The sequence below is a fragment of the Chelon labrosus genome (assembly GCF_963514085.1).
Source record: "Chelon labrosus genome assembly, chromosome: 12".
Lineage (NCBI taxonomy): Eukaryota > Metazoa > Chordata > Actinopteri > Mugiliformes > Mugilidae > Chelon > Chelon labrosus.
Genome location: NC_140345.1, coordinates 29,889,736 through 29,914,072, shown reverse-complemented (window position 1 = coordinate 29,914,072; position 24,337 = coordinate 29,889,736). Strand labels below are relative to the sequence as shown.

Sequence of the window (24,337 nt, the reverse complement as noted above, 5' to 3'; positions counted from 1 at the left end):
TCCTCCTCTACTCCTCCTACTCCTCTTCTTCCTCCTCTTCTTCCTCCTCCTCCTTCCTCCTCCTCCTCCTCCTCCTGACTCTAATCAGTCAGACTCATGTTCTTCTTCTCTGGTGTAAATAAACTCATCAGTACCAGGGTCCATTCATTTTCTCTTAGTTTCTAGATGTTGTTCTGAGACGTTTTCCTCACTGGCTCTAATGTAAAATGTATTTTTCTAATGAAAATTGATTTTTTTTAAATTAAACTTCTGAAAATGTTTTGTACAACTGATTGATGACTTCCTGTTTGCTCCTTCAAAATAAAGTTTTTACTGAGCTGAAGGTTGATCTGTGGAGTGTTTAACAGAACAGAGAAGTTTAATTCATCACAAATATGAAATAAAAATATGATTTAAATTCAGATACTTTTTATTCTTTGAACAATGAAAATATTTAAATTTAAAGAAGTTTAAAAACTGAAGAACGTCACAGGTCATGGATTCAGTTCCGGTGATGACTTCCCTCTTCCTCTTCTTCCTCCTCTTCATCCTGGTGCTCGTCACTGTGATGATGATGATGATGATGATGATGAAGACTCTGACCAGCTGTAAACCTCCTCCTCCATCTCTCTGGTTGTTTCTGGTGCAGTAGCTAAACTCTGCCACCAGGGGTCGCCCTGCGAGTCTCCCCAACGACCATAGCTGCTCCATGTTTGACAGGATGACTCACTCCACCTGCTGAATGACGGAACAGCGGGGAGACCGTGTTCCGGTTTGACCTACAGCTGTTTCCATAGAAACCAACCCACACCTACACCTGCGCTGTCCACTTATCTATCCATCTATCTATCTATCTATCTATCTATCTATCTGTCTATCTATCTATCTATCTATCTATCTATCTATCTATCTATCTATCTATCTCTCTATCTATCTATCTATCTATCCATCCTAAGACTTACTTGTATTGCACCAAACATCAATAAATAAATAAATACAAAGACTAAATGTTCAGAGTCAGTGATTCAGGTTGTTTTATCCCATTAAATTACACAAGGCTGATGTTTTGTGACTAAAACGTGCTTTAACATTAAAAACTATTAAATAATGAGAATATTTGTAATAACATTATTAGGAAATCAGTAAAACGGGGAATGTTCACATCATTGAACGATCAGATTGTTTCCGTGTCAGCTCAGTCTGACTTTCTGGCTCGAAGTGAAATTCAGAAACTTAAACGTGGTCCAGGGGATTTCGTGCGGAGTGGGAGCTCTTCGTCTCCCGCCCCTCTCAGATGGAAATCGTTCCACTACGTCAAGTCGTCCCGTCCGCTCGGTGAAGATGTCTGCGACGGGTTCAGGCGGCTGTGGACCCGGACCCGGACCCGCTTCGGGCACCGGGTCCGGGGCCTCAAACCCCCGAAAGTTTAGCGAGAAGATAGCGCTGCACACGCAGCGGCAGGCCGAGGAGACGGCCGCCTTCCAGGAGGTTATGATGGACATCACTTCGACCAGGGTGAGTCTGAGACGGAGGCAGGAGGAGGAGAGCTGCCCGGAGGAAGAGAGGCCTCGCCTGGGCTTGTCAGGCTCCGAGATAACGGTATCTGTCGGCCGTACCGGGAGTCCTGCTCAGTTCCGGGGCCGTTCCGACCAGTACCAGTTTAACGGGACACCGTGAGCGGAGTTTGTTGGACGTGTGGTGCCGGAGGGACGTGTTGTTGTCCATTTCCGATACGTCGTTAGCGTAGCTAGCTGCGTTAGCTGCGAGGCTAACTTGGCTTGTTTACTATGTTACGTGAACGTCGCTGTCACCGTGCTAGCCGCGGAGAGCGTCCCGCCGGACTCCTTTCAAAAACCCGATTACTTAAGGAGGCCCTGCCGAACACCTCGCATACATTAAACTAGAGGAACATAAAGTAATGTTTTATTTTATTAATGATGTTCTGGTAAATTCGTCTTCAGCCGAGGCTCCCGGCGGCCGCCTGTTTAAACAGTCAGAGCAGATTTCCAGTAAAGCTGCAGCTCAGATGTGTTTCAGTGAATAATGGTGGAGATGTGTCTCCTGTGGAGCCTCTCCGGCAGCTCAGGCAGCTCGGTGGTGAAATGTGGCGTAACGGTGTTTGAAACATGTCAGGACGTGATGATGGAGGAAGGTCTCTTCGTTTTCATCCATTTATCTGTGTCAGTGAACGCATCATGTGTGCAGGTGAAAGGTGAAGCAGCTGTGGTGGTGTGTTCACTGTCATCCGTCTGTCACGGAGGAAACGTGGGAAAACTGAGAGTTAAAGATCAATGTTTGTTATTTTATCAGTGATCAGAATTAATTAATTAATTGAAAACATTTAAACAGGAAGTAGTTTGAGCAGGTTGTTGATCAGTGGCTGTAACATCTGTAATCAGACAGATGTGTCATGTTGTTTAGTGACTTTAAGGCTGCCACAGATTATTTTCTGAGCAGTTGATCAATTTACCAAACTTATTATCAAACTTCATCTTAGTAATATTACATTTAAAGAATAAAGATTTTCTCATCATATAATAATATTATTGATCTGCTAAAGGTTGCTAACGCTTGGAGCATTACTGGAAATCTACCTGTTTAGTTTTAGAGGCATGCTAGCTGTTAGCATCTCCATTAGCCTTATCATTAGCATCGTCATTAGCATCTTTCGACGTCTCCCAGGCTCCGACCACAAACCACCATCCAGACTAAACTCTCAGGTTGCCGTTGCTGTGTTGCTTCCTCTGGTTGCTCTGAGGGCCTTGATGCTAGCGTCTAGCGGTTGTGCTGCTGTGGTCGTTGTTTCGTTGTTAGGAAGCTTTTATTTGAATGTGATGAAGAACTCGTTCCAGCGTCTCAGACCTAAACACGTCTTCATATCAACAAAACAATCAGTTCACGTTTAAATAAAGTTTATTTATTTATTTAAACTTTATTTAACAGGTTGATCACTGTTTAGATTAACACGTGAGAGACTTTACACGGATCATCTCTCCAAGTCGTGATGAGTCTCTTATTAGCGTTGCCTCCTTGTGTTACCACAGCGGTGGGAAAAGGGCGGCTCGTGGACCAAATCTGGTCCTTCGTCCTGATCTCATCCCCAGATGTTCTGGTGGAGTCTCTCCGTTGGGAACTGATTCTGCTCCAGCAAAGATCTGCCGGGCCAATCAGATTGTGTGGGCGGGGCTTAATATGGTGATGGCTTACAACAAAATGGCCTCTGTTGGAGAAGTGAGATGTCTAGATTGGGTTCTGTTTTAAAAGATATCAACAGGAAATAACTTTAAAGAACAAACAGTTCAGTTAAATCTTCTGTGGAGTCGTCTCATAATACGCTGCTCTGATTGGTTGAAGGACTGTCCCGTAGCCTGCAGAGGGTTTTATTCTCTGCACTGTAATCTATAATGTGGTGCTTTAAGACTGTCTCAGCGCGGTGCTTTTAATGGCGGCTCTGTAAATCTGAAGCCTGGTACGTTTTGATCTCACCATGAGTTCCTGTGGGTTGTGAAGAGGAAACGAGGCTGAACTTATCAGATGTTGATCAGTGTTGTGATCTTTGTGCTGAGGAAACGATCCGTCACTGGTTTAGTCATGAAGCGTTCAGATGAACCTCGACACATTTCAGTTTTAGTTTCAGACGACGCTGAAGCTCTGGACTCAGACCTGAGGCTGCGTTACTGAACCAGGGATGTCAGAGACCTTTTTCTGATGTAAATATTTGCTGCTGGATGCTAGCTCCCTTCCTAGCTTCCTGCTGTTAGCTGTGAGGCTAGAGACTGTTCTGCAATATGGATCATCTCCTCAAGGAAATATAGAGGTGGAACTGAACTCCTCCTCCTCAGATCAGCCCTGTTGAGTAGGTGGTCTTTAATGTGACCCAGGACTCATTGTGTGTTCACACTACCAAAGGAAGGAGGTCTCATGTGTCCCAGACCACCTCCACATGTGGACTGACACCAGATCAGCGTTCACACCTGGACCTGTTTAACCTGGACTCTAGAGACCAGATCAGTGTTCACACCTGGACCTGTTTAACCTGGACTCTAGAGACCAGATCAGTGTTCGCACCTGGACCTGTTTAACCTGGACTCTAGAGACCAGATCAGTGTTCACACCTGGACCTGTTTAACCTGGACTCTACAGACCAGATCAGTGTTCACACCTGGACCTGTTTAACCTGGACTCTAGAGACCAGATCAGTGTTCACACCTGGACCTGTTTAACCTGGACTCTACAGACCAGATCAGTGTTCACACCTGGACCTGTTTAACCTGGACTCTACAGACCAGATCAGTGTTCACACCTGGACCTGTTTAACCTGGACTCCAGAGACCAGATCAGTGTTCACACCTGGACCTGTTTAACCTGGACTCTAGACACCAGATCAGTGTTCACACCTGGACCTGTTTAACCTGGACACTAGAGACCAGATCAGTGTTCACACCTGGACCTGTTTAACCTGGACTCTAGACACCAGATCAGTGTTCACACCTGGACCTGTTTAACCTGGACTCTAGAGACCAGATCAGTGTTAACACCTGGACCTGTTTAACCTGGACACTAGAGACCAGATCAGTGTTCACACCTGGACCTGTTTAACCTGGACTCTAGAGACCAGATCAGTGTTCACACCTGGACCTGTTTAACCTGGACTCTAGAGACCAGATCAGCGTTCACACCTGGACCTGTTTAACCTGGACTCTAGAGACCAGATCAGCGTTCACACCTGGACTCTAGAGACCAGATCAGCGTTCACACCTGGACCTGTTTAACCTGGACTCTAGAGACCAGATCAGCGTTCACACCTGGACCTGTTTAACCTGGACTCTGGAGACCAGATCAGCGTTCACACCTGGACCTGTTTAACCTGGACTCTGGAGACCAGATCAGCGTTCACACCTGGACCTGTTTAACCTGGACTCTGGAGACCAGATCAGCGTTCACACCTGGACCTGTTTAACCTGGACTCTGGAGACCAGATCAGCGTTCACACCTGGACCTGTTTAACCTGGACTCTGGAGACCAGATCAGTGTTCACACCTGGACCTGTTTAACCTGGACTCTGGAGACCAGATCAGCGTTCACACCTGGACCTGTTTAACCTGGACTCTGGAGACCAGATCAGCGTTCACACCTGGACCTGTTTAACCTGGACTCTGGAGACCAGATCAGCGTTCACACCTGGACCTGTTTAACCTGGACTCTACAGACCAGATCAGTGTTCACACCTGGACCTGTTTAGCCTGGACTCTAGAGACCAGATCAGTGTTCACACCTGGACCTGTTTAACCTGGACTCTACAGACCAGATCAGTGTTCACACCTGGACCTGTTTAACCTGGACTCTACAGACCAGATCAGTGTTCACACCTGGACCTGTTTAACCTGGACTCTAGAGACCAGATCAGTGTTCACACCTGGACCTGTTTAACCTGGACTCTAGACACCAGATCAGTGTTCACACCTGGACCTGTTTAACCTGGACACTAGACACCAGATCAGTGTTCACACCTGGACCTGTTTAACCTGGACTCTAGACACCAGATCAGTGTTCACACCTGGACCTGTTTAACCTGGACTCTAGAGACCAGATCAGTGTTCACACCTGGACCTGTTTAACCTGGACTCTAGAGACCAGATCAGTGTTCACACCTGGACCTGTTTAACCTGGACTCTAGAGACCAGATCAGTGTTCACACCTGGACCTGTTTGACCTGGACTCTAGAGACCAGATCAGTGTTCACACCTGGACCTGTTTAACCTGGACACTAGAGACCAGATCAGTGTTCACACCTGGACCTGTTTAACCTGGACTCTAGAGACCAGATCAGCGTTCACACCTGGACCTGTTTAACCTGGACTCTAGAGACCAGATCAGCGTTCACACCTGGACTCTAGAGACCAGATCAGCGTTCACACCTGGACCTGTTTAACCTGGACTCTAGAGACCAGATCAGTGTTCACACCTGGACCTGTTTAACCTGGACTCTAGAGACCAGATCAGCGTTCACACCTGGACCTGTTTAACCTGGACTCTGGAGACCAGATCAGCGTTCACACCTGGACCTGTTTAACCTGGACTCTGGAGACCAGATCAGCGTTCACACCTGGACCTGTTTAACCTGGACTCTAGAGACCAGATCAGTGTTCACACCTGGACCTGTTTAACCTGGACACTAGAGACCAGATCAGTGTTCACACCTGGTCTTATAGGTGGACAGGTGAGATAGTCCAGGACGTTTGAACCAGCAGGTGGTTGGCTGTAGTTGTTCTGGTGCGTTCAAGTGCAGTGTTTTGGTCCAGACACAAGAGACATTATTAAAGTAATAGGACGGTGAGTGTCTCTTTTAAATGAACGTCTTAAATCATTAAACGTCAGTAAATGCTGCAGATCAGACTCATGAATCCAGACGTCGGCTCCTTTTACGTCACAGTTTCTTCTTCGTCTGTTTAGATCATTTCTAAGAGACGTTAGGGTTTAATCATAAAACCGGTCTTTCGTTAAACGGTGACACATTGTCTCCTCGTTGATTTAACCTTTAACCTTTTAACCAGACTCCATCTTGGTCTGCAGATGATTCCCAGTCTGACATGAAATCTGAACGACGAGTGAGACACCTTGGTCTCAGCTGTCTGACAGGTGCATGCTGGGAGCTGGGAGGTAGAGCTAGCAGGCTACGCGTAGGAACAGAATCTGGGTTCTATGACTGGTTGACTGACTGGTTGATTGACTGACTGGTTGGTTGACTGATTGACTGGTTGGTTGATTGATTGACTGGTTGACTGATTGGTTGATTGACTGATTGACTGGTTGATTGACTGACTGGTTGATTGACTGGTTGACTGATTGACTGGTTGATTGACTGACTGGTTGATTGACTGGTTGACTGATTGACTGGTTGATTGACTGACTGGTTGACTGGTTGATTGGTTGATTGACTGGTTGACTGGTTGATTGACTGACTGGTTGGTTGACTGGTTGACTGATTGACTGGTTGATTGACTGATTGACTGGTTGATTGACTGACTGGTTGATTGACTGACTGGTTGATTGACTGGTTGATTGATTGACTGGTTGACTGGTTGACTGGTTGATTGATTGATTGATTGACTGGTTGATTGGTTGATTGACTGACTGGTTGATTGACTGGTTGATTGACTGACTGGTTGATTGATTGACTGACTGGTTGATTGACTGGTTGATTGATTGACTGGTTGACTGGTTGACTGGTTGATTGATTGATTGATTGACTGGTTGATTGGTTGATTGGTTGATTGACTGACTGGTTGATTGATTGACTGGTTGATTGGTTGACTGGTTGATTGACTGATTGATTGACTGGTTGATTGACTGATTGATTGACTGGTTGATTGATTGACTGGTTGATTGACTGACTGGTTGATTGACTGGTTGATTGATTGACTGGTTGATTGACTGATTGATTGACTGACTGGTTGGTTGACTGGTTGACTGATTGACTGATTGACTGGTTGATTGACTGATTGACTGGTTGATTGACTGACTGGTTGATTGACTGGTTGATTGACTGGTTGATTGACTGACTGGTTGGTTGACTGGTTGACTGATTGACTGATTGACTGGTTGATTGACTGATTGACTGGTTGATTGACTGACTGGTTGATTGACTGACTGGTTGATTGACTGGTTGATTGATTGACTGGTTGATTGATTGACTGGTTGATTGACTGATTGATTGACTGGTTGATTGACTGGTTGATTGACTGATTGACTGGTTGATTGATTGACTGGTTGATTGACTGGTTGATTGATTGACTGGTTGATTGATTGACTGGTTGATTGACTGGTTGATTGACTGATTGACTGGTTGATTGATTGACTGGTTGATTGACTGATTGATTGACTGGTTGATTGACTGGTTGATTGACTGGTTGATTGACTGATTGACTGGTTGATTGATTGACTGGTTGATTGACTGGTTGATTGACTGATTGACTGGTTGGTTGACTGACTGGTTGGTTGACTGGTTGACTGGTTGGTTGACTGGTTGACTGGTTGGTTGACTGGTTGACTGATTGACTGGTTGACTGACTGGTTGATTGACTGACTGGTTGACTGACTGATTGATTGATTGACTGGTTGACTGACTGATTGGTCTCTTGTCTCGGCAGCTCCAGGCTCAGAAGCTCCGCCTCGCCCGGACTCAGGGGCCGTACTACGGCGGGTCGTTACCCAACGTCAACCAGATCGGCAGGAACCCTCAGGACTTCCAGGTGACCCACAGATGATGTCACTTCCTGATTCGTTGGTTTTTAGTTGTTCAGGCTGCTACTCTGATTGGTTGTCATGAACAGCTGTTTCTGGCTGAAGTATTTAGAGACGTTTTGGTATCAGGGCCGATCAGACCGAGCTAAACCAGAACCAGACCTGAACACGTGGCTGGGTTCCTGATCGGGTTCTCTCATAATTATAACATATAATATATGATGTATAATACTTATATAATAATTATAGACAGCTTCTTGTTTGTTTTCCAGATTAATGTAAAGAATGAGTTTGATGGTTCCTGTATGTACGTCTGTCTCTGTCCCGTGTCAGGCAGTAACGCTGTGGTTCTCCTCCTCAGGGCTCCTTCCCCTCCACCCTGGAGTCCAACCGGTCGACCCGCCATCACGGCCTGGTGGAGCGAGTCCAGAGAGACCGCCGCTTCATCTCACCGATGCGCCCCTACCGCAACCGCCAAGTATCCTTCAGTCACGTCCACGTGTCACTTCCTGTCTGTGGCTGTGAGCTGCGAGCTCATTGGCTGCTGAACACCCAGAGATATTCTTTTATTTAAAGGGCCAGCGACGACATTAGATGGTTGATTGTTCTGGTTGGATGGCAGCAGTAGGGTGGAGGACAGACGATGCTGCTCTACGTCAGTGAGCATCAGTAGTCGGTTCCTCCTGAGGATAGAACCTCCTCTATGTAGATGTCCTGAGCTTAGACCCTGTCCACACTGTCCTCTCTGTCCTCTCTGTCCTCTCTCATGTACTTGATGATATCATTTAAACAGAAAAGTTCTCCCTGAACATTTAATCTCAGTTTTAGAATCAGACTATAAACATGATGATTAAACACGGAGGTCTGTGGAGACGGACTCAGTGGAGCCTCCAGTGGACGAAGGTTGATCCTCAGACTTAATGTTTAACATCAGGAACTAGTTTCTTTAACCAGCTGATCCTCAGGTGGACAACTCTCTGTATAACTCGGCTTACCTGTCGCCGCCGCCCGACCCCAGCTGGAGAAGGTGCCACCTCCATCCTCTCCTCCATCCTGTCCGTCTCCATGGAGACATGTCTGTCTGCTCTGACCTGAAGCCTTCGTGTCTCCTCAGACGCCTCCTGATCTGTTTATCACTGCGGCTGATTTAATCTCAGAGTCCTGCTTCTGTTTTATGTTTCATCAATCAGCTTCGTGCTTTGTCTCGTTCTTGGTCGTAAATCTTTTCCAGCCGTTCTCAGAACTCTGAGAGTAAGTTAGTTTTTAATTTAAATGAAACACATCCTGGATCTTAGCGACGGTCTTAGCGAGTATGAGAGCGAGGTTGCTGCTGCTGGCGTGTCCTTGAGCAAGGCACTGGGTCAGTTCAGTCTGGAGGTGACACGGAGGCTTCATACCAACTCTAACTGGTTCCTGCTGTTTCTCCAAACATCTCACTTTTTTCTCTAAACGTCTTCTTCTGGGATTTTTGTCTTTTTGTCTTTTTTTCATTTTTTTTCTCTGCAGCGTTTCACTCGTTTTCATTTTCACTTGAATTCTTACTAACAAGACAAAACAACATCTGTCCTTCAGAGACAGACCGGCCTCCGTCCACAACTCAACTAACAATCTGTTATGGTTCAGCTCGTCACATGTTCAGACCAGGTTTCAACCCCGTCTCCAGATCTGGTCTCAGTGTGTGTGTCTGTAAATCAGCAGCGCCATCATGTGGTCAGTAGAATATTGTAGCAGCTGCTGTCTCTAATGGATCTCTACCTACCACTGGATCAGAACCATCAACAGCTGCTGGTTGACTTGGAGACATGATCCAGATGTTGGAACAAGATGGAAAGTGTCTCCTGATGATTCTAGTTCAGATTAGTTTCTAGTTTAGTTTGGTTCTCAGCTCCAAGACCAGACTCTTTTAAAAGGCTCTCATTACTAATGAACAGACATCACTGATTCATGTGATCATTTCTACTAGTGGTTGAATGAAGGAGTTAAACTCCTCTTCCTCAGATCAGCCCTGTTGAGTAGGTGGTCTTTAATGTGACCCAGGACTCATTGTGTGTTCACACTACCAAAGGAAGGAGGTCACATGTGTCCCAGACCACCTCCACATGTGGACTGACACCAGATCAGTGTTCACACCTGGACCTGTTTAACCTGGACACTAGAGACCAGATCAGTGTTCACACCTGGACCTGTTTAACCTGGACTCTAGAGACCAGATCAGCGTTCACACCTGGACCTGTTTAACCTGGACTCTAGAGACCAGATCAGTGTTCACACCTGGACCTGTTTAACCTGGACTCCAGAGACCAGATCAGTGTTCACACCTGGACCTGTTTAACCTGGACACGAGAGACCAGATCAGTGTTCACACCTGGACCTGTTTAACCTGGACACTACAGACCAGATCTGTGTTCACACCTGGACCTGTTTAACCTGGACTCTAGAGACCAGATCAGCGTTCACACCTGGACCTGTTTAACCTGGACTCTAGAGACCAGATCAGCGTTCACACCTGGACCTGTTTAACCTGGACTCCAGAGACCAGATCAGCGTTCACACCTGGACCTGTTTAACCTGGACACTAGAGACCAGATCAGTGTTCACACCTGGACCTGTTTAACCTGGACACTAGAGACCAGATCAGTGTTCACACCTGGACCTGTTTAACCTGGACACTAGAGACCAGATCAGTGTTCACACCTGGACCTGTTTAACCTGGACTCTAGAGACCAGATCAGAGTTCACACCTGGACCTGTTTAACCTGGACACTAGAGACCAGATCAGTGTTCACACCTGGACCTGTTTAACCTGGACACTAGAGACCAGATCAGTGTTCACACCTGGACCTGTTTAACCTGGACTCTACAGACCAGATCAGTGTTCACACCTGGACCTGTTTAACCTGGACTCTAGAGACCAGATCAGTGTTCACACCTGGCTGTTCATGGTTCTGATCCAACAGTAGGTAGAGTTTAAACATATATTCAGGTGAGTATATTTTCATGTGTCGTGTCTCAGATGAAGTTCAGATGAGCAGATACTGATCGTCTTTCCACCGACGCTGGAACTCTCCAGCCTCCATCTGTCCTCCGCTCGCTGCCTCCATCTTTCTTCTTCCTTGGCTTGCGTTTGCTTCCCGCGCTCTTCTTCTTCTTCTTCTTCTTCTTCTTCTTCGCTCACGTTTCTGCTGCTTCTCTCCAACTCTCACTGGAGGAAAAAAATAACTTGTTGTTCTTGTCGATCACATAAAAAGGAATTGGTCTGGAAATTTCCCCGGGGATAAAAGCCAGTTGTTTCGTCTCCCCACCACCGCACTCAACAGGTGAATCCTCCTCTTCCTCCTCTTCCTCGTCTTCCTCCTCTTCCTCTTCCTCCTCCTCTTCCTCCTTTCCTTCCTTCTACCTCCAGGTCCCTGAGAGTTGAAGCCAGAGAATAAATGGTGGTTTTAAATGTGACTGTAGTTTTCTGACGTGACTAAAAGATATTTTTTAAACTCTTCCTTCTTTCTTCGTCTGTCCTTTCACGTCATCTTTGTTTCTGACGTTGTTGAGTGCTGTTAGCTTCTCTTTAGTTCCTTCTCTGTTTATTGTTCTTCCTGAGCTGGTGAGTAAATCCTTGTGGTCTGGATCAGCTCAGACGTTGAATGTTTTAATCTGACTTTCTGTTTGGATCCAAAGTGCTCGTCCTGTTTTTATCTCAGACCTTCATCCATTAAGCGTCTGCTTGTCTCTCGCCCCCCAGGACCAACTCCGACTCAGCCCTCCACACCAGTGTAATGAACCCTCCCACAGGAGACCCCTTCACCACGGGAGGACCCACCCTCACCCCCCAGGGCAGCAGACGCACCGGTGAGAGACACAAACACGCTCACGACTGATGACAATAAAACACAAGAGGTGTTTGAACTCATGTCGGCCAGACGTCATATTAACGTCTGATCACCAGGTGTGAACACATGTGGAGGTGATCTGGTTACCTCTATTAGATCAGCTCAGTGAGGGTGGAGGTCTCACCTGTGGGGGTAGCAGCACAGGGAACCTGGGAAACCTCCACATGGTGGTTTCATCTTTTTCTCTATAATTGATTGAAAACTGGTTTAAATACACCACATGGACCTCTACCTACCGTTGGATCAGAACCATGAACAGCTGCTTGTTGACTTGGAGACATGATCCAGATGTTGGAACAAGATGGAAAGACTCTCACATGATAAGATCTGATTTATTTCTACTGTATTACACTGATCTGGTCTCTAGTGTCCAGGTTAAACAGGTCCAGGTGTGAACTCTGATCTGGTCTCTAGTGTCCAGGTTAAACAGGTCCAGGTGTGAACACTGATCTGGTCTCTAGAGTCCAGGTTAAACAGGTCCAGGTGTGAACACTGATCTGGTCTCTAGAGTCCAGGTTAAACAGGTCCAGGTGTGAACACTGATCTGGTCTCTAGAGTCCAGGTTAAACAGGTCCAGGTGTGAACGCTAATCTGGTCTCTAGAGTCCAGTTTAAACAGGTCCAGGTGTGAACACTGATCTGGTCTCTAGAGTCCAGGTTAAACAGGTCCAGGTGTGAACGCTGATCTGGTCTGCAGTGTACAGGTTAAACAGGTCCAGGTGTGAACGCTGATCTGGTCTCTAGTGTCCAGGTTAAACAGGTCCAGGTGTGAACACTGATCTGGTCTCTAGTGTCCAGGTTAAACAGGTCCAGGTGTGAACGCTGATCTGGTCTGCGGTGTACAGGTTAAACAGGTCCAGGTGTGAACGCTGATCTGGTCTCTAGTGTCCAGGTTAAACAGGTCCAGGTGTGAACACTAATCTGGTCTCTAGAGTCCAGTTTAAACAGGTCCAGGTGTGAACACTGATCTGGTCTCTAGTGTCCAGGTTGAACAGGTCCAGGTGTGAACACTGATCTGGTCTCTAGAGTCCAGGTGAAACAGGTCCAGGTGTGAACACTGATCTGGTCTCCAGAGTCCAGGTTGAACAGGTCCAGGTGTGAACACTGATCTGGTCTCCAGAGTCCAGGTTAAACAGGTCCAGGTGTGAACACTGATCTGGTCTCTAGAGTCCAGGTTAAACAGGTCCAGGTGTGAACACTGATCTGGTCTCTAGAGTCCAGTTTAAACAGGTCCAGGTGTGAACGCTGATCTGGTCTCTGGAGTCCAGGTTAAACAGGTCCAGGTGTGAACACTGATCTGGTCTCTAGAGTCCAGGTTAAACAGGTCCAGGTGTGAACACTGATCTGGTCTCTAGAGTCCAGGTTAAACAGGTCCAGGTGTGAACACTGATCTGGTCTCTAGAGTCCAGGTTAAACAGGTCCAGGTGTGAACACTGATCTGGTCTCTAGAGTCCAGTTTAAACAGGTCCAGGTGTGAACGCTGATCTGGTCTCTGGAGTCCAGGTTAAACAGGTCCAGGTGTGAACACTGATCTGGTCTCTAGAGTCCAGGTTAAACAGGTCCAGGTGTGAACACTGATCTGGTCTCTAGAGTCCAGTTTAAACAGGTCCAGGTGTGAACACTGATCTGGTCTCTAGAGTCCAGTTTAAACAGGTCCAGGTGTGAACGCTGATCTGGTCTCTGGAGTCCAGGTTAAACAGGTCCAGGTGTGAACACTGATCTGGTCTCTAGAGTCCAGGTTGAACAGGTCCAGGTGTGAACGCTGATCTGGTCTCTGGAGTCCAGGTTAAACAGGTCCAGGTGTGAACACTGATCTGGTCTCTAGAGTCCAGGTTAAACAGGTCCAGGTGTGAACACTGATCTGGTCTCTAGAGTCCAGGTTAAACAGGTCCAGGTGTGAACACTGATCTGGTCTCTAGGTTAAGGTTTTAATTTACCTGGATGATCATTGTGGTTCTGTTAAACTGGATTAAAGTGTTTCTGTTATTTAGCCGAGCCCACTGAACACTATGTCAAAACATTAGGAACACGTGTGAACCCACAGCAGCTGCAGATGTTTCCAGATGTTTAACCGAGATCTTCAGGATGTTCTGGGTTTATTTCCCTCAGAGTGAAACCTCTCTCTCTCTGTGTCTGCAGGTCAGAGCGACGGAGAGAGTCGGAGAAGTGAGTCACAAACAAACTCCTTCACACTGTGTGAACACATGATGTTGGTTGTTGGCATGTGGTCGATGCACCGGGAATCAAACCTCTGTAACCCGCTGTACCTCCTGAGCCAAAGCTACCAAACCCTGGAGGACGTCTGTGGATGTGAACGTAGAATATAAAGAATAATAAAATAAAACATCACTCAGATGCTAATTATCAGTCTACAACATGACATCTCAGCTAGCCTGGACGTTAGCTGACAGGGTTGTGTGTCTGTAAATCAGCAGCGCCATCATGTGGTCACAGCTGCTGTCTCTAATGGATCTCTACCTACCGCTGGATCAGAACCATCAACAGCTGCTTGTTGACTTGGAGACATGATCCAGATGTTGGAACAAGATGGAAAGACTCTCACATGTTAAGATCTGATTGATTCTAGAGACAAAGACTCAGATTAGACCTGAACCCTGGAAGCTTCATCCTCAGAGGAACCAGGTCTCTGATGAAAGTCGTTTTTCACCAGACGGTGTTTTTATTTCTATGAACTGAGTTTTGTTGTTGATGTGTCAGATATCATAGATCATGGTTCCATTGACTACATGTAGATGTTCCTAACCCATAACCAGGACTAAAGGAACAGTAAGAACATTTACTCTTGTTCCCTCAGTGTTTCCTTATCCTGTTCCTCCCATCGAAGAGAACGTGTTGGACGAGGGGAAACTGCTGAAACCCTGGGACACCAAGAAAGTAATCTATTATTGTTATTATTGCTGTATTTTCTATTTCTTTAATAGTTTAATTATCTGTTAGTCTTTTTAAATCAGACACTGCTGCAAACATTTAACTTAGAATCCATCCTTTAACATCTAGAGCAGACGTGTCTCGTCTCTGTTGAACTAACTGAGTGAATTCCTTTAATGTGTTCCTGTCTCAGCTGCCTTTACTGTCGTCTCGGCCAAAGTCGTGTGAAGTTCCTGGAATCAAGTAAGAAACAAACTGCATCATGTCAGCAGCACTTTGTTGTTTGATTCAGCCGCTAACCTTTAATGCTCCTCGACTTTAACTAGAACAAAAAACATCAAATGTTGTCTTCATCCTTCAGCCAGAAACTCAGGACATTATTATTCTCAACCTGCTCTGTCCTCTCAGTATCTTTACGTCTCCGGAGCAGCCGTCCATGCCGACTCACGGCGTCCCGACGGGCCTTAACACCGGCGGCTCGCTGCCCGACCTGTCCAGCCTCCACTTCCCCTCCCCGCTGCCCACGCCGCTGGACCAGGATGAGCCCGGGTACCCAGGATCCTCCTCCCTGAGCGGGGGGAGCAGCACAGGGAACCTGGCCTCCACCCTCACCCAACTGGGCATCAACCCCGCCCACGCATCGGGAGGCAACGGCAGCTTCCACCATGCAGCACCAGGTACGTTACAGGCTTGTTGTTTAACTCCGTCCACTCAACGAACCGATGCGTGGGGGTGTCCCTAGAAGATCAGACTCTAAAACAACAGTACAAGTAGTTTTTATTCTAAAAGTGTTTGTTTGTCACTAATTTAAATATTTTAGTTGAAAGCATCAGAGCCCTGTATATATATGAGGGACAGTCACAATGGAACAAACATTACCCACAATCCTCTCTGCTCCACTCTGTCATGCTGGGTGTCATTAGAAACTAGAGAAGCTTCTCTTTCGATTGATGCCAACCACGTAGCTGGAGCTAACCAGCTAGCCTCAGCTAACCAGCTAGCCTCAGCTAACCAGCTAGCCTCAGCTATCCAGCTAGCCTCAGCTAACAGAGAAACACTCAGCTAACTTTTTATTTCTCAGTCGTCATGTCAGAGTTTCTTCTTCTGTCTCAATATTTCATCAACTAATGTAACTGATCTAGTTTTATTATCTTCTGTCCTTTAGAGTCTATCCACATGATTCTACATCAGCTATCAACCACATGGTGACTTGACTGATAGAATCTGAGCCCTGTTCTTTACTTTCATATGTGGCTCTTTGTCTCCATCTAGTGGTCTAATGGTGGTACTACAGATAATAAACACAATACAGTCATCTTGTAGTAACAGTTAGCTTAGCATTGATATGTAGCATGCCTTGGTGACTGGTTTCCCTGGGGAGTTCCATGTGTGAACAACATGGAGGAAATCTGAATCTTCTTCTGGATTGTATAATGATCACAATGGTAGAATGTGATGATGTCCAGGAGAAATAAAATGTCCAAAGGTTGAATTGTGTGTACGTTGCCTCCTGTAGTGGAATCAGGAGGATTTTGTAGCCAGATTCCCTTTCAAAAGGTAAAAACCCAACGTGGAACACTTTGGGTTCTTTGGTTCTCCACATGTCCAGATGGAGAGTGGGCCTGGTTCTATTGTTGCTAGAACCTTTGTAGAACATGTGTGCTATCACCTCCCAGCACCGTACGGTTGTAGAGATTACAGATGGTTGTAATTGTTCAGTCAACTGTAGGAATGTTTCTTCATGTGAAGGTCTTTACTGACCCACTTCCTGTTTCTGTTTTCACTGAGTCCAGACCAGACCTGGTCCAGACTGTCCTCTAGGCCGATCCATGGTTCAGCCTCTGCATATGAACCAAAGATCTGAAGCTCTGACTAATGTGAGGGTTAGCGGAGGAAGTATGTGGGCGCGAACGGACGAAACGCAGGGGATGTACATACGTTTACACCGCGCTCTAAATTTAACCTCAGAGAGCAGAGGGAGGTGGAAGAGGAGTCGGAAAAAATGAAGCAGCGTTTTATCGTTTTCGAGGTGACTGTACCGACCACAGACAGGAAGCAGCTGATAGCTCAACCTCTGGATCAGCGTCAGCGTCTTGTCTTTATTCTTTTATGCAGCACCTTGGTTCAGGCCACCAGGAAACTGATACGAACATCAGCATCTATAGAGCTGAGTCTGATTTAATTCATCATCTGCTACAGGTTGCTATCAGAACCTTAATCTACCTGGTTTAGTTTTAGAGGTCAACAGCGCTGACAAGCTAGCTGTTAGCATCACAGTTAGCATCACCATTGGAATCGTCATTAGCATCTCCTCTAGACTGATTTGTTCAACATGTCGGTTCAGCAGCAGCGTTGGAGCCTGTTGATTGTGTGTGTGTGTGGGGGGGGGGGGGGGGGTAGGGGGGTGAGGAGGAGGTGGGAGGGTGCGTTTGGGGACCAAGCTGTTGTTTTCACCTGAACTCCTCTCAGGTGAAAACGAGCCGGACGTCTCCACGGAGTCGATTCCCTGAACCGTGTGAAGCTGAAGTTGATCCATGACTGTGGGGGGGTGGGGGTTGGTGGTGCAGTTCATTAGGTACACCTCTGAGATCGATGACATTCACTAGTGTACCTAATAAAGTGGCCGGTGACTGTGCGTCCACTTCCTGTTCCGTCCAACTTTTCTTTGTATTTCAGGTTCTCTCTCTTCTCCCTCCTCAGGTCTCCTGGCGTCTCTACAGAGCACGCTCAGTAACCCCTCCCTGCAGTCGTCGCTAAGCAACCCCAACATCCAGTCGTCGCTGAGCAGCCACTCCTTCACCAACTCCCTGAGCTCCTCCTCCCTGCACTCGTCGCTCAGCAACCCCTCGCTGCAGTCGTCCCTCGGCTCCTCCCCGTCCCTGCCGTCCTCCCTCAGCAGCCAATCGCTGCACTCGTCCCTCAGTAACTCCTCCCTCCAGTCGGCATCCAGCAGCAACCCCGGATACGGCGGCGGCGGCGGCGGTGGTGGCGGCGGCGTGGGCGTCTCCAACTCCTGCTCCTCCTCTTCCTCCTCCTCCTCCTCCTATACGCCGCTGCTCAGTGGGCAGGGCCAGCCATCGCTCAGCACGTCGCCACGGAGACGAGCCCAGCTGTCCCCGCTTATCCTGCCCATGGGGGGGGAGTCGAGGAGGCATCACTCCAAACAGTTCTCCCCCACCATCTCCCCCACGCTGTCCTCCATCACACAGGTAAAACACACACCTTGTAGTTTATATGTTCACCTCAGCTCAAGTCTGGAACCGCTGTCAGAAATTAGACCAGAGAAGAAGAAACGTTTGGTCCAAACAGGAAGAAATCCGTTAATCTGGAAGAGCAACGTCTGAAAAACAAGACGTTCTTAGAATCAGTCTTATTCTGGATTATACAGTGAGGTAAAACCCAACGTGGCAAAGCTAGTTAGCAGCAGTGAGCTAGTTAGCAGCAATGAGCTAGTTAGCAGCAGTGAGCTAGTTAGCAGCAATGAGCTAGTTAGCAGCAGTGAGCTAGTCAGCAGCAATGAGCTAGTCAGCAGCAATGAGCTAGTCAGCGGCAATGAGCTAGTCAGCAGCAATGAGCTAGTCAGCGGCAATGAGCTAGTTAGCAGCAATGAGCTAGTCAGCGGCAATGAGCTAGTCAGCGGCAATGAGCTAGTCAGCAGCAATGAGCTAGTCAGCAGCAATGAGCTAGTCAGCAGCAATGAGCTAGTTAGCAGCAATGAGCTAGTCAGCAGCAATGAGCTAATCAGCAGCAATGAGCTAATCAGCGGCAATGAGCTAGTTAGCGGCAATGAGCTAGTTAGCAGCAATGAGCTAGTCAGCGGCAATGAGCTAGTCAGCGGCAATGAGCTAGTCAGCAGCAATGAGCTAATCAGCAGCAATGAGCTAGTCAGCAGCAATGAGCTAGTTAGCAGCAATGAGCTAGTCAGCAGCAATGAGCTAATCAGCAGCAATGAGCTAGTTAGCAGCAATGAGCTAGTTAGCAGCAATGAGCTAATCAGCAGCAATGAGCTAATCAGCAGCAATGAGCTAGTCAGCAGCAATGAGCTAGTTAGCAGCAATGAGCTAGTTAGCAGCAATGAGCTAAGCTACAGAAGCTAAGCTAACGTAGAACCAGAGGTATCTCTACATGCAGTCAGAGACGAGAGGTGTTTAGATTCAGCGTCTGAAGTTGTCTTCATGAGATAACAAACCTGCCCCCCCCGTCCCCCCCCGTCCCCCCTGTCCCCCCCCCCAGGGCGTCCCTCTGGACACCAGCAAACTGCCCCAGGACCAGAGGCTCCCTCCCTACCCGCTCAGCCACCAGCCTCTGTCCAGTCTGCCCGGCCCCCAGCCCGGCCAGCAGCCCCCCATGCTGGGTCACCACCAGCAGCTGCACCGCCTCCAGCAGCCGAGGTCCAACGCCCAGCAGCAGCTCCACCTGCAGAACCTCCGCAACCAGCACCACATGCAGCAGCAGCAGCAGCAGCAGCACTTTGGAACGGTACCCGACCAGAGACCAGAGACCAGAGACCACGTCCACACTGACGAGAGTGACCCCTCTAACCGCCGTCTTGTTTCTCTGCAGCAACACAAGCCGATGGCGCCGCAGGTCAACGCATCCAACGCACCCGTAAAGAACGAGGGAGCGCTGGAGCAGTGCGTCCAGACGTCCTCTCTGGGACACGTCAAACAGGAAGCGGAGCAGCAGGCGGAGCAGCAGAGAAGCCTCCACCAGCACCAGCCCATCAGCCACAGCCTGGCCTCAGACCTCTACAGCGTGAGTAACTGGTGGCGCCACCCGGAGGCTGCAGGGGTCATTACACCCGCCGTTAGACAGGAGACGAAAAGACAGAATTATAAGTATATATATATAAAACAGGATGTTAAAATATGAGGTTAATATGTTTATACACAACATTTAAGAGCTGCTTGAACGTTTCCTTCTTTTACTCCATTTCTTCATAAAATGACTCAGACCTCAACCACACACGTTAGACTAAAGTGATGCTCTGATGTTTTCCAGGATGCCTTGTTCAACTCTCTGCTGGATGATCCGTACCTGAGTCTGCAGCTCACAGGAAAATCCACCCAGCAGGTAACTGACCAGACCAGAACCATGTGTGGTAGCAGAGAGCCGGTTTGGTTTTAGTCCTGCCCCCCCAGCTCTCTGTCTCTGATCGATACCTGCTGTGTTTCGTCTTCTCCTCCAGCTCCAGTTCTCAGCAGAGAACCAGACCGACGGTCTCTCCCTGAACCACAGCGCTCTGAGCTGCAGCGGCTCCGACAAGAACCAGTACCCCTCCAACAGCCAGGGGCCCCTGGACCTGCAGGAGCCCGGGGACCAGCAGCTCCTCAACAACAACCAGAACCAGAACTACAGCGGCGGAGACGGGCGACACAACGTGCCCAACATCATCCTCACAGGTCAGTCTGATTAAAATGTCCAGAACCAGGACCAGGACCAGAGCCAGAACCAGAACCAGAACCAGGACCAGGACCAGAACCAGAACCAGGACTTGTCTTGTTGTCTCTGTTGTCGTCTGTGTTAGAGGTTTGTAGTTGTGTATCCAACACGTTCATAAGAACTAGAACTGGTCTGGAGTGTCTCTGCTGGGACCTGGTTCTGCTTCAGTAAAGATCTGTCGGACCAATCAGATCGTGTGGGCGGGGCTTAATGTGGTGAATTAGTTTCCAACTAAAAGAAATGAAACGTGAGACGATCAATGTGACTTTGACTGATGTCTCATGTCCTCACCCCCCCCCCCCCCCCCCCCCGCCTCCCCCCTGCAGGTGACTCCCCCACAGGTCTGTCCAAAGAGATCGCCAGCGCCCTGTCCCACGTCCCCGGCTTCGAGATGGACCCCTTCTCCCTGGACGACCAGCTCAGGATGGACCCGCTATCCCTGGACATGCTGGACGGAGACCTGATGCTCACCGACCCGGCCGTGGAGGACTCCTTCCGGTCTGACCGACTCAAGTGAACCCCGCCCGCCTGTCCTCCAGGAGGAAGTGGAGAGGACGGTCTCAGGACGTCCTGGCGGGTGGAGACGTCTTTGAGAGGACATGCACTTAACTGAAAACGCTCTCGTTGCACCGCTTCAAGTCTCTGTAGGCGTCAGCTTGTCCCAGAATCAAACCAGCAGCTTAAAGAGCTTGAACTGCGTCCGTACCCCGCCCCGCCCCCGCCCCTGACCCCGCCCCCGGACCCTGACCCCGCCCCTCAGACCCCTACCTGACCCCGCCCCCTGACCTGCTTTTCTGTCGGCCACTTTAACAGGAACCTAGCCATGATGTAAACTCCTCAGGCCTCTCTTCGTATATATGCAGCTTCACGTCTTCGTCTGCGTCAGTTAACCCTTCGTTAACTCGTCGTTAAACCTTCGTTAACTCGCCGTTAACTCGTCGTTAACTCGTCGTTAAACCTTCGTTAACTCGTCGTTAAACCTTCGTTAACTCGTCGTTAACTCGTCGTTAACTCGTCAGTTTGTGGCAGTAAAAGCTGGACGGTGAGTCCAGGAGGAGTTTCGATCAGAGCGGCTGCAGATGCTCAAACATCAACGCTCTGGTTACTGACGTCTGTTACATTTTACTGTCGGCCTCGCGTCAGACTGACGTTAATGTTTCTGTTTCATTCACTTATTATTCGTTAACTTGACGGAAACATTAGTTTAAAGTTTATCATAATAAAAACAAAGACACCAGAGGCCTCATGTACAAAGACCTGAATGGATGTCCTTCTAAGACGTGGACACGCTCAGATCCAGAAGAACGTTCCCTTTGTTCATCCCAGTCAACGTGGAATTGAGGCACATGTTGTACCTGACCCCTCCCTGGCCACGCCCCCTTTTAAATATGCAAATTATATTTAAATTGACCCTCCACCTGAGATTCCCCTCTCTGCACCATCAGAACATGAAACATAAGAATGAATAAGACGGAAAGAAGAACTTCACAGAAAGAGAACTGGAGACGCTGCTCACTGGAGCGGAGACAGACATGTCCTCTTTGACAGCTGTCTCCGTCCCACACGGCTGGCATGGCTCTGCTCCCAGCATCACCTCTAAGTGTCTCCAGAGGACCAACAGCTGTAGAAGCAGCGTAGCCAGACATGACGTTGGTGAAGGAACGGACAAGTTCACGGACATTTACCTCTTGATTCATCTGAACTTTTCCCTGAACGAGAACGTAGGAACGTTGTAGTACATGAGGCCTCAGGTCTTTCCAACTCTCCACCAGACGTCTAGAGCTGAAGACACGACGAGTCCAGACGCGTTTGTCTTCAGCTCTTTCTTTCATTTCTATCGTGACCTGAACGACTGAAAACCACCACTGACTCTTTATTTCATGACTCACGACGGCGTGATTGAATCTGAAAGCTTTAAAAACCAAGAACCAGATATTTTTATAGCGGCGTTGCCCTTTAAGCTCGGTCACTGTGATTGACAGCCTTCAGCCCCGCCCCCTTTGTTTGTAAATAAATAAATAAATAAAAAAGTTCAAGACCAGAGAAGAGAAACTGAAAAGCTACTGATGGAGAGAAGAAGAAACGAGTAAAGAGACGGAGGAGGAACAGGAAGTGACGGAAAGATTTTATAAAAACCAGAGTGAGGAAGGAGGTGACGATGAGACTGACTGAGGCTGAGTCTGCTGGTCCTTCCAGGTCCCTGCTGGCCCCTCCAGGCCCCTGCTGGCCCCTCCAGGCCCCTCCAGGTCCCTGCTGGACCCTCCGGGCCCCTGCTGGCCCCTGCTGGCCCCTGCTGGCCCCTCCAGGTCCCTCCAGGTCCCTGCTGGCCCCTCCAGGCCCCTGCTGGCCCCTCCAGGTCCCTCCAGGTCCCTCCAGGTCCCTCCAGGTCCCTGCTGGCCCCTGCTGGCCCCTCCAGGTCCCTCCAGGTCCCTGCTGGCCCCTCCAGGCCCCTGCTGGCCCCTCCAGGTCCCTGCTGGCCCCTGCTGGCCCCTCCAGGTCCCTCCAGGTCCCTGATGGCCCCTGCTGGCCCCTGCTGGCCCCTCCAGGTCCCTGCTGGCCCCTCCAGGCCCCTCCAGGCCCCTCCAGGTCCCTGCTGGCCCCTCCAGGTCAACGTGTGATTAAACATCAGAATGATCAGCGACGTCTGGGAGGAGTTCTGCTTCAGTTCTGGATTATTTCAAAGAATGTAAAATGTTAAAGTTTCAGGAACGGATCTTTCCAGCTGATCAGTGGGAGCCAATCAGGAGGCTGATCAGGCTGCGTTTGTCCAGCCAACCAACCAATCAGAGGAGTCCGTCTGTGTTTGTTTGTGTCGGCGCTGGAAGCCGACTCGTCGTCCGTCAGAGATTAGTTGTTGTTGTGTTTTGGTGGCGGCCATCTTGGAAACCCGTCAGATCAGCTTTTAAACTCAGATTTATCCTTTAATTAATATTTTTAATTCATTCTTGAGTTTTTTTCTTTGCGTTATAAAAACAAACAAAGCATAATAAGATCCCACTAAATAAATATCAGATCATCTGGCTTCAGACTAACAGCTGCAAACATCTGGATTTGATTCTTCAGCCGCCGCCAGAGTTGGTCGAATAAAACCTGAAACGTGTTCGATCAAAAGTCGGAGAGAGTGTGTGTGTGTGTGTGTGTGTTTGTGTGTGTGTGTGTGTGTTCTTATGCAATAAAGCCGTCAGTTAACATGCAGTTCCAGACTCTGCCAGCAGGGGGAGCTGTCGACCAGCGTGTCTGTGTGTGTGTGTGTGTCTGTCTGTGTGTGTGTGTCTGTGTGTGTGTGTGTGTGTGTGTCTGTGTGTGTGTGTGCGTGTGTGTGTGTGTGTGTGCAGGGATCAGTTAAAGGCCATATTTCATATTATTTTTTCATCTTTTTATTTTTTATTGTTAATGTATGATATTATTAATCCTGTTCTAAATGTTGTCCATAGTTTTCTGTCTCATAATGAATCAGATTTTTATTGGTGATAACAGGGAACGTGGAGCCGATGTAAATATTCTAACAGGAGACATTTTTAAAGAGACTGTATTCACATTATTTTACAGAAAATAAAAAAATAAATCCGTGAAAACTCAAAGTGTGTCCGTGTCCAGCTTTAGCTCCGGAGAGGAAGATGAAGATGAAGAGCAGGATGACTCCGTGTGTGACAGCTGGCTCATCACAACAATAACACAGGAAACACTGGGCTCAGGACTTCAAAATAAAAGAGGAGAAACTCACCACGCAGTCATAGATTATTATTTATAGATTATTTCTGTATTAATACTAAAACGAATAATAAAAGATGAATGATTTTGAGTTTAAATAGTGAAATCTGTATCTGCCTCAGAGTTGATTAAGTTAATGTAAAGCTCAGTTAGTTTAGATGCTTTATTAATGATTAATGTTGTTTTATT

At 48.0% G+C, this 24,337-nt stretch overlaps 1 protein-coding gene across 2 annotated transcripts; it reads left to right on the top strand.

Annotated features, from left to right (window-relative positions):
* The first annotated feature begins 1,274 nt into the window (after window positions 1–1,274).
* LOC311497085 (CREB-regulated transcription coactivator 2) lies at window positions 1,275–24,018 on the top strand. Of its 2 annotated transcripts, XM_084557213.1 has the most exons (16): window positions 1,284–1,494; window positions 8,130–8,231; window positions 8,585–8,701; window positions 9,189–9,250; window positions 11,472–11,540; window positions 11,960–12,066; window positions 14,246–14,272; window positions 14,922–15,001; window positions 15,189–15,238; window positions 15,404–15,672; window positions 17,696–18,204; window positions 19,229–19,474; window positions 19,559–19,750; window positions 19,997–20,068; window positions 20,184–20,397; window positions 20,764–24,018. In XM_084557213.1, the coding sequence occupies exons 1-16, from the start codon at window positions 1,321–1,323 to the stop codon at window positions 20,952–20,954; spliced, it is 2,481 nt and encodes an 826-aa protein (XP_084413339.1). In that variant the 5' UTR covers window positions 1,284–1,320; the 3' UTR covers window positions 20,955–24,018. The 2 variants fall into 2 exon arrangements, with proteins under 2 accessions (XP_084413338.1, XP_084413339.1); XM_084557212.1 differs by lacking the exon at window positions 11,472–11,540 and having other exon boundaries at window positions 1,275–1,494.
* Window positions 24,019–24,337: the final 319 nt, after the last annotated feature.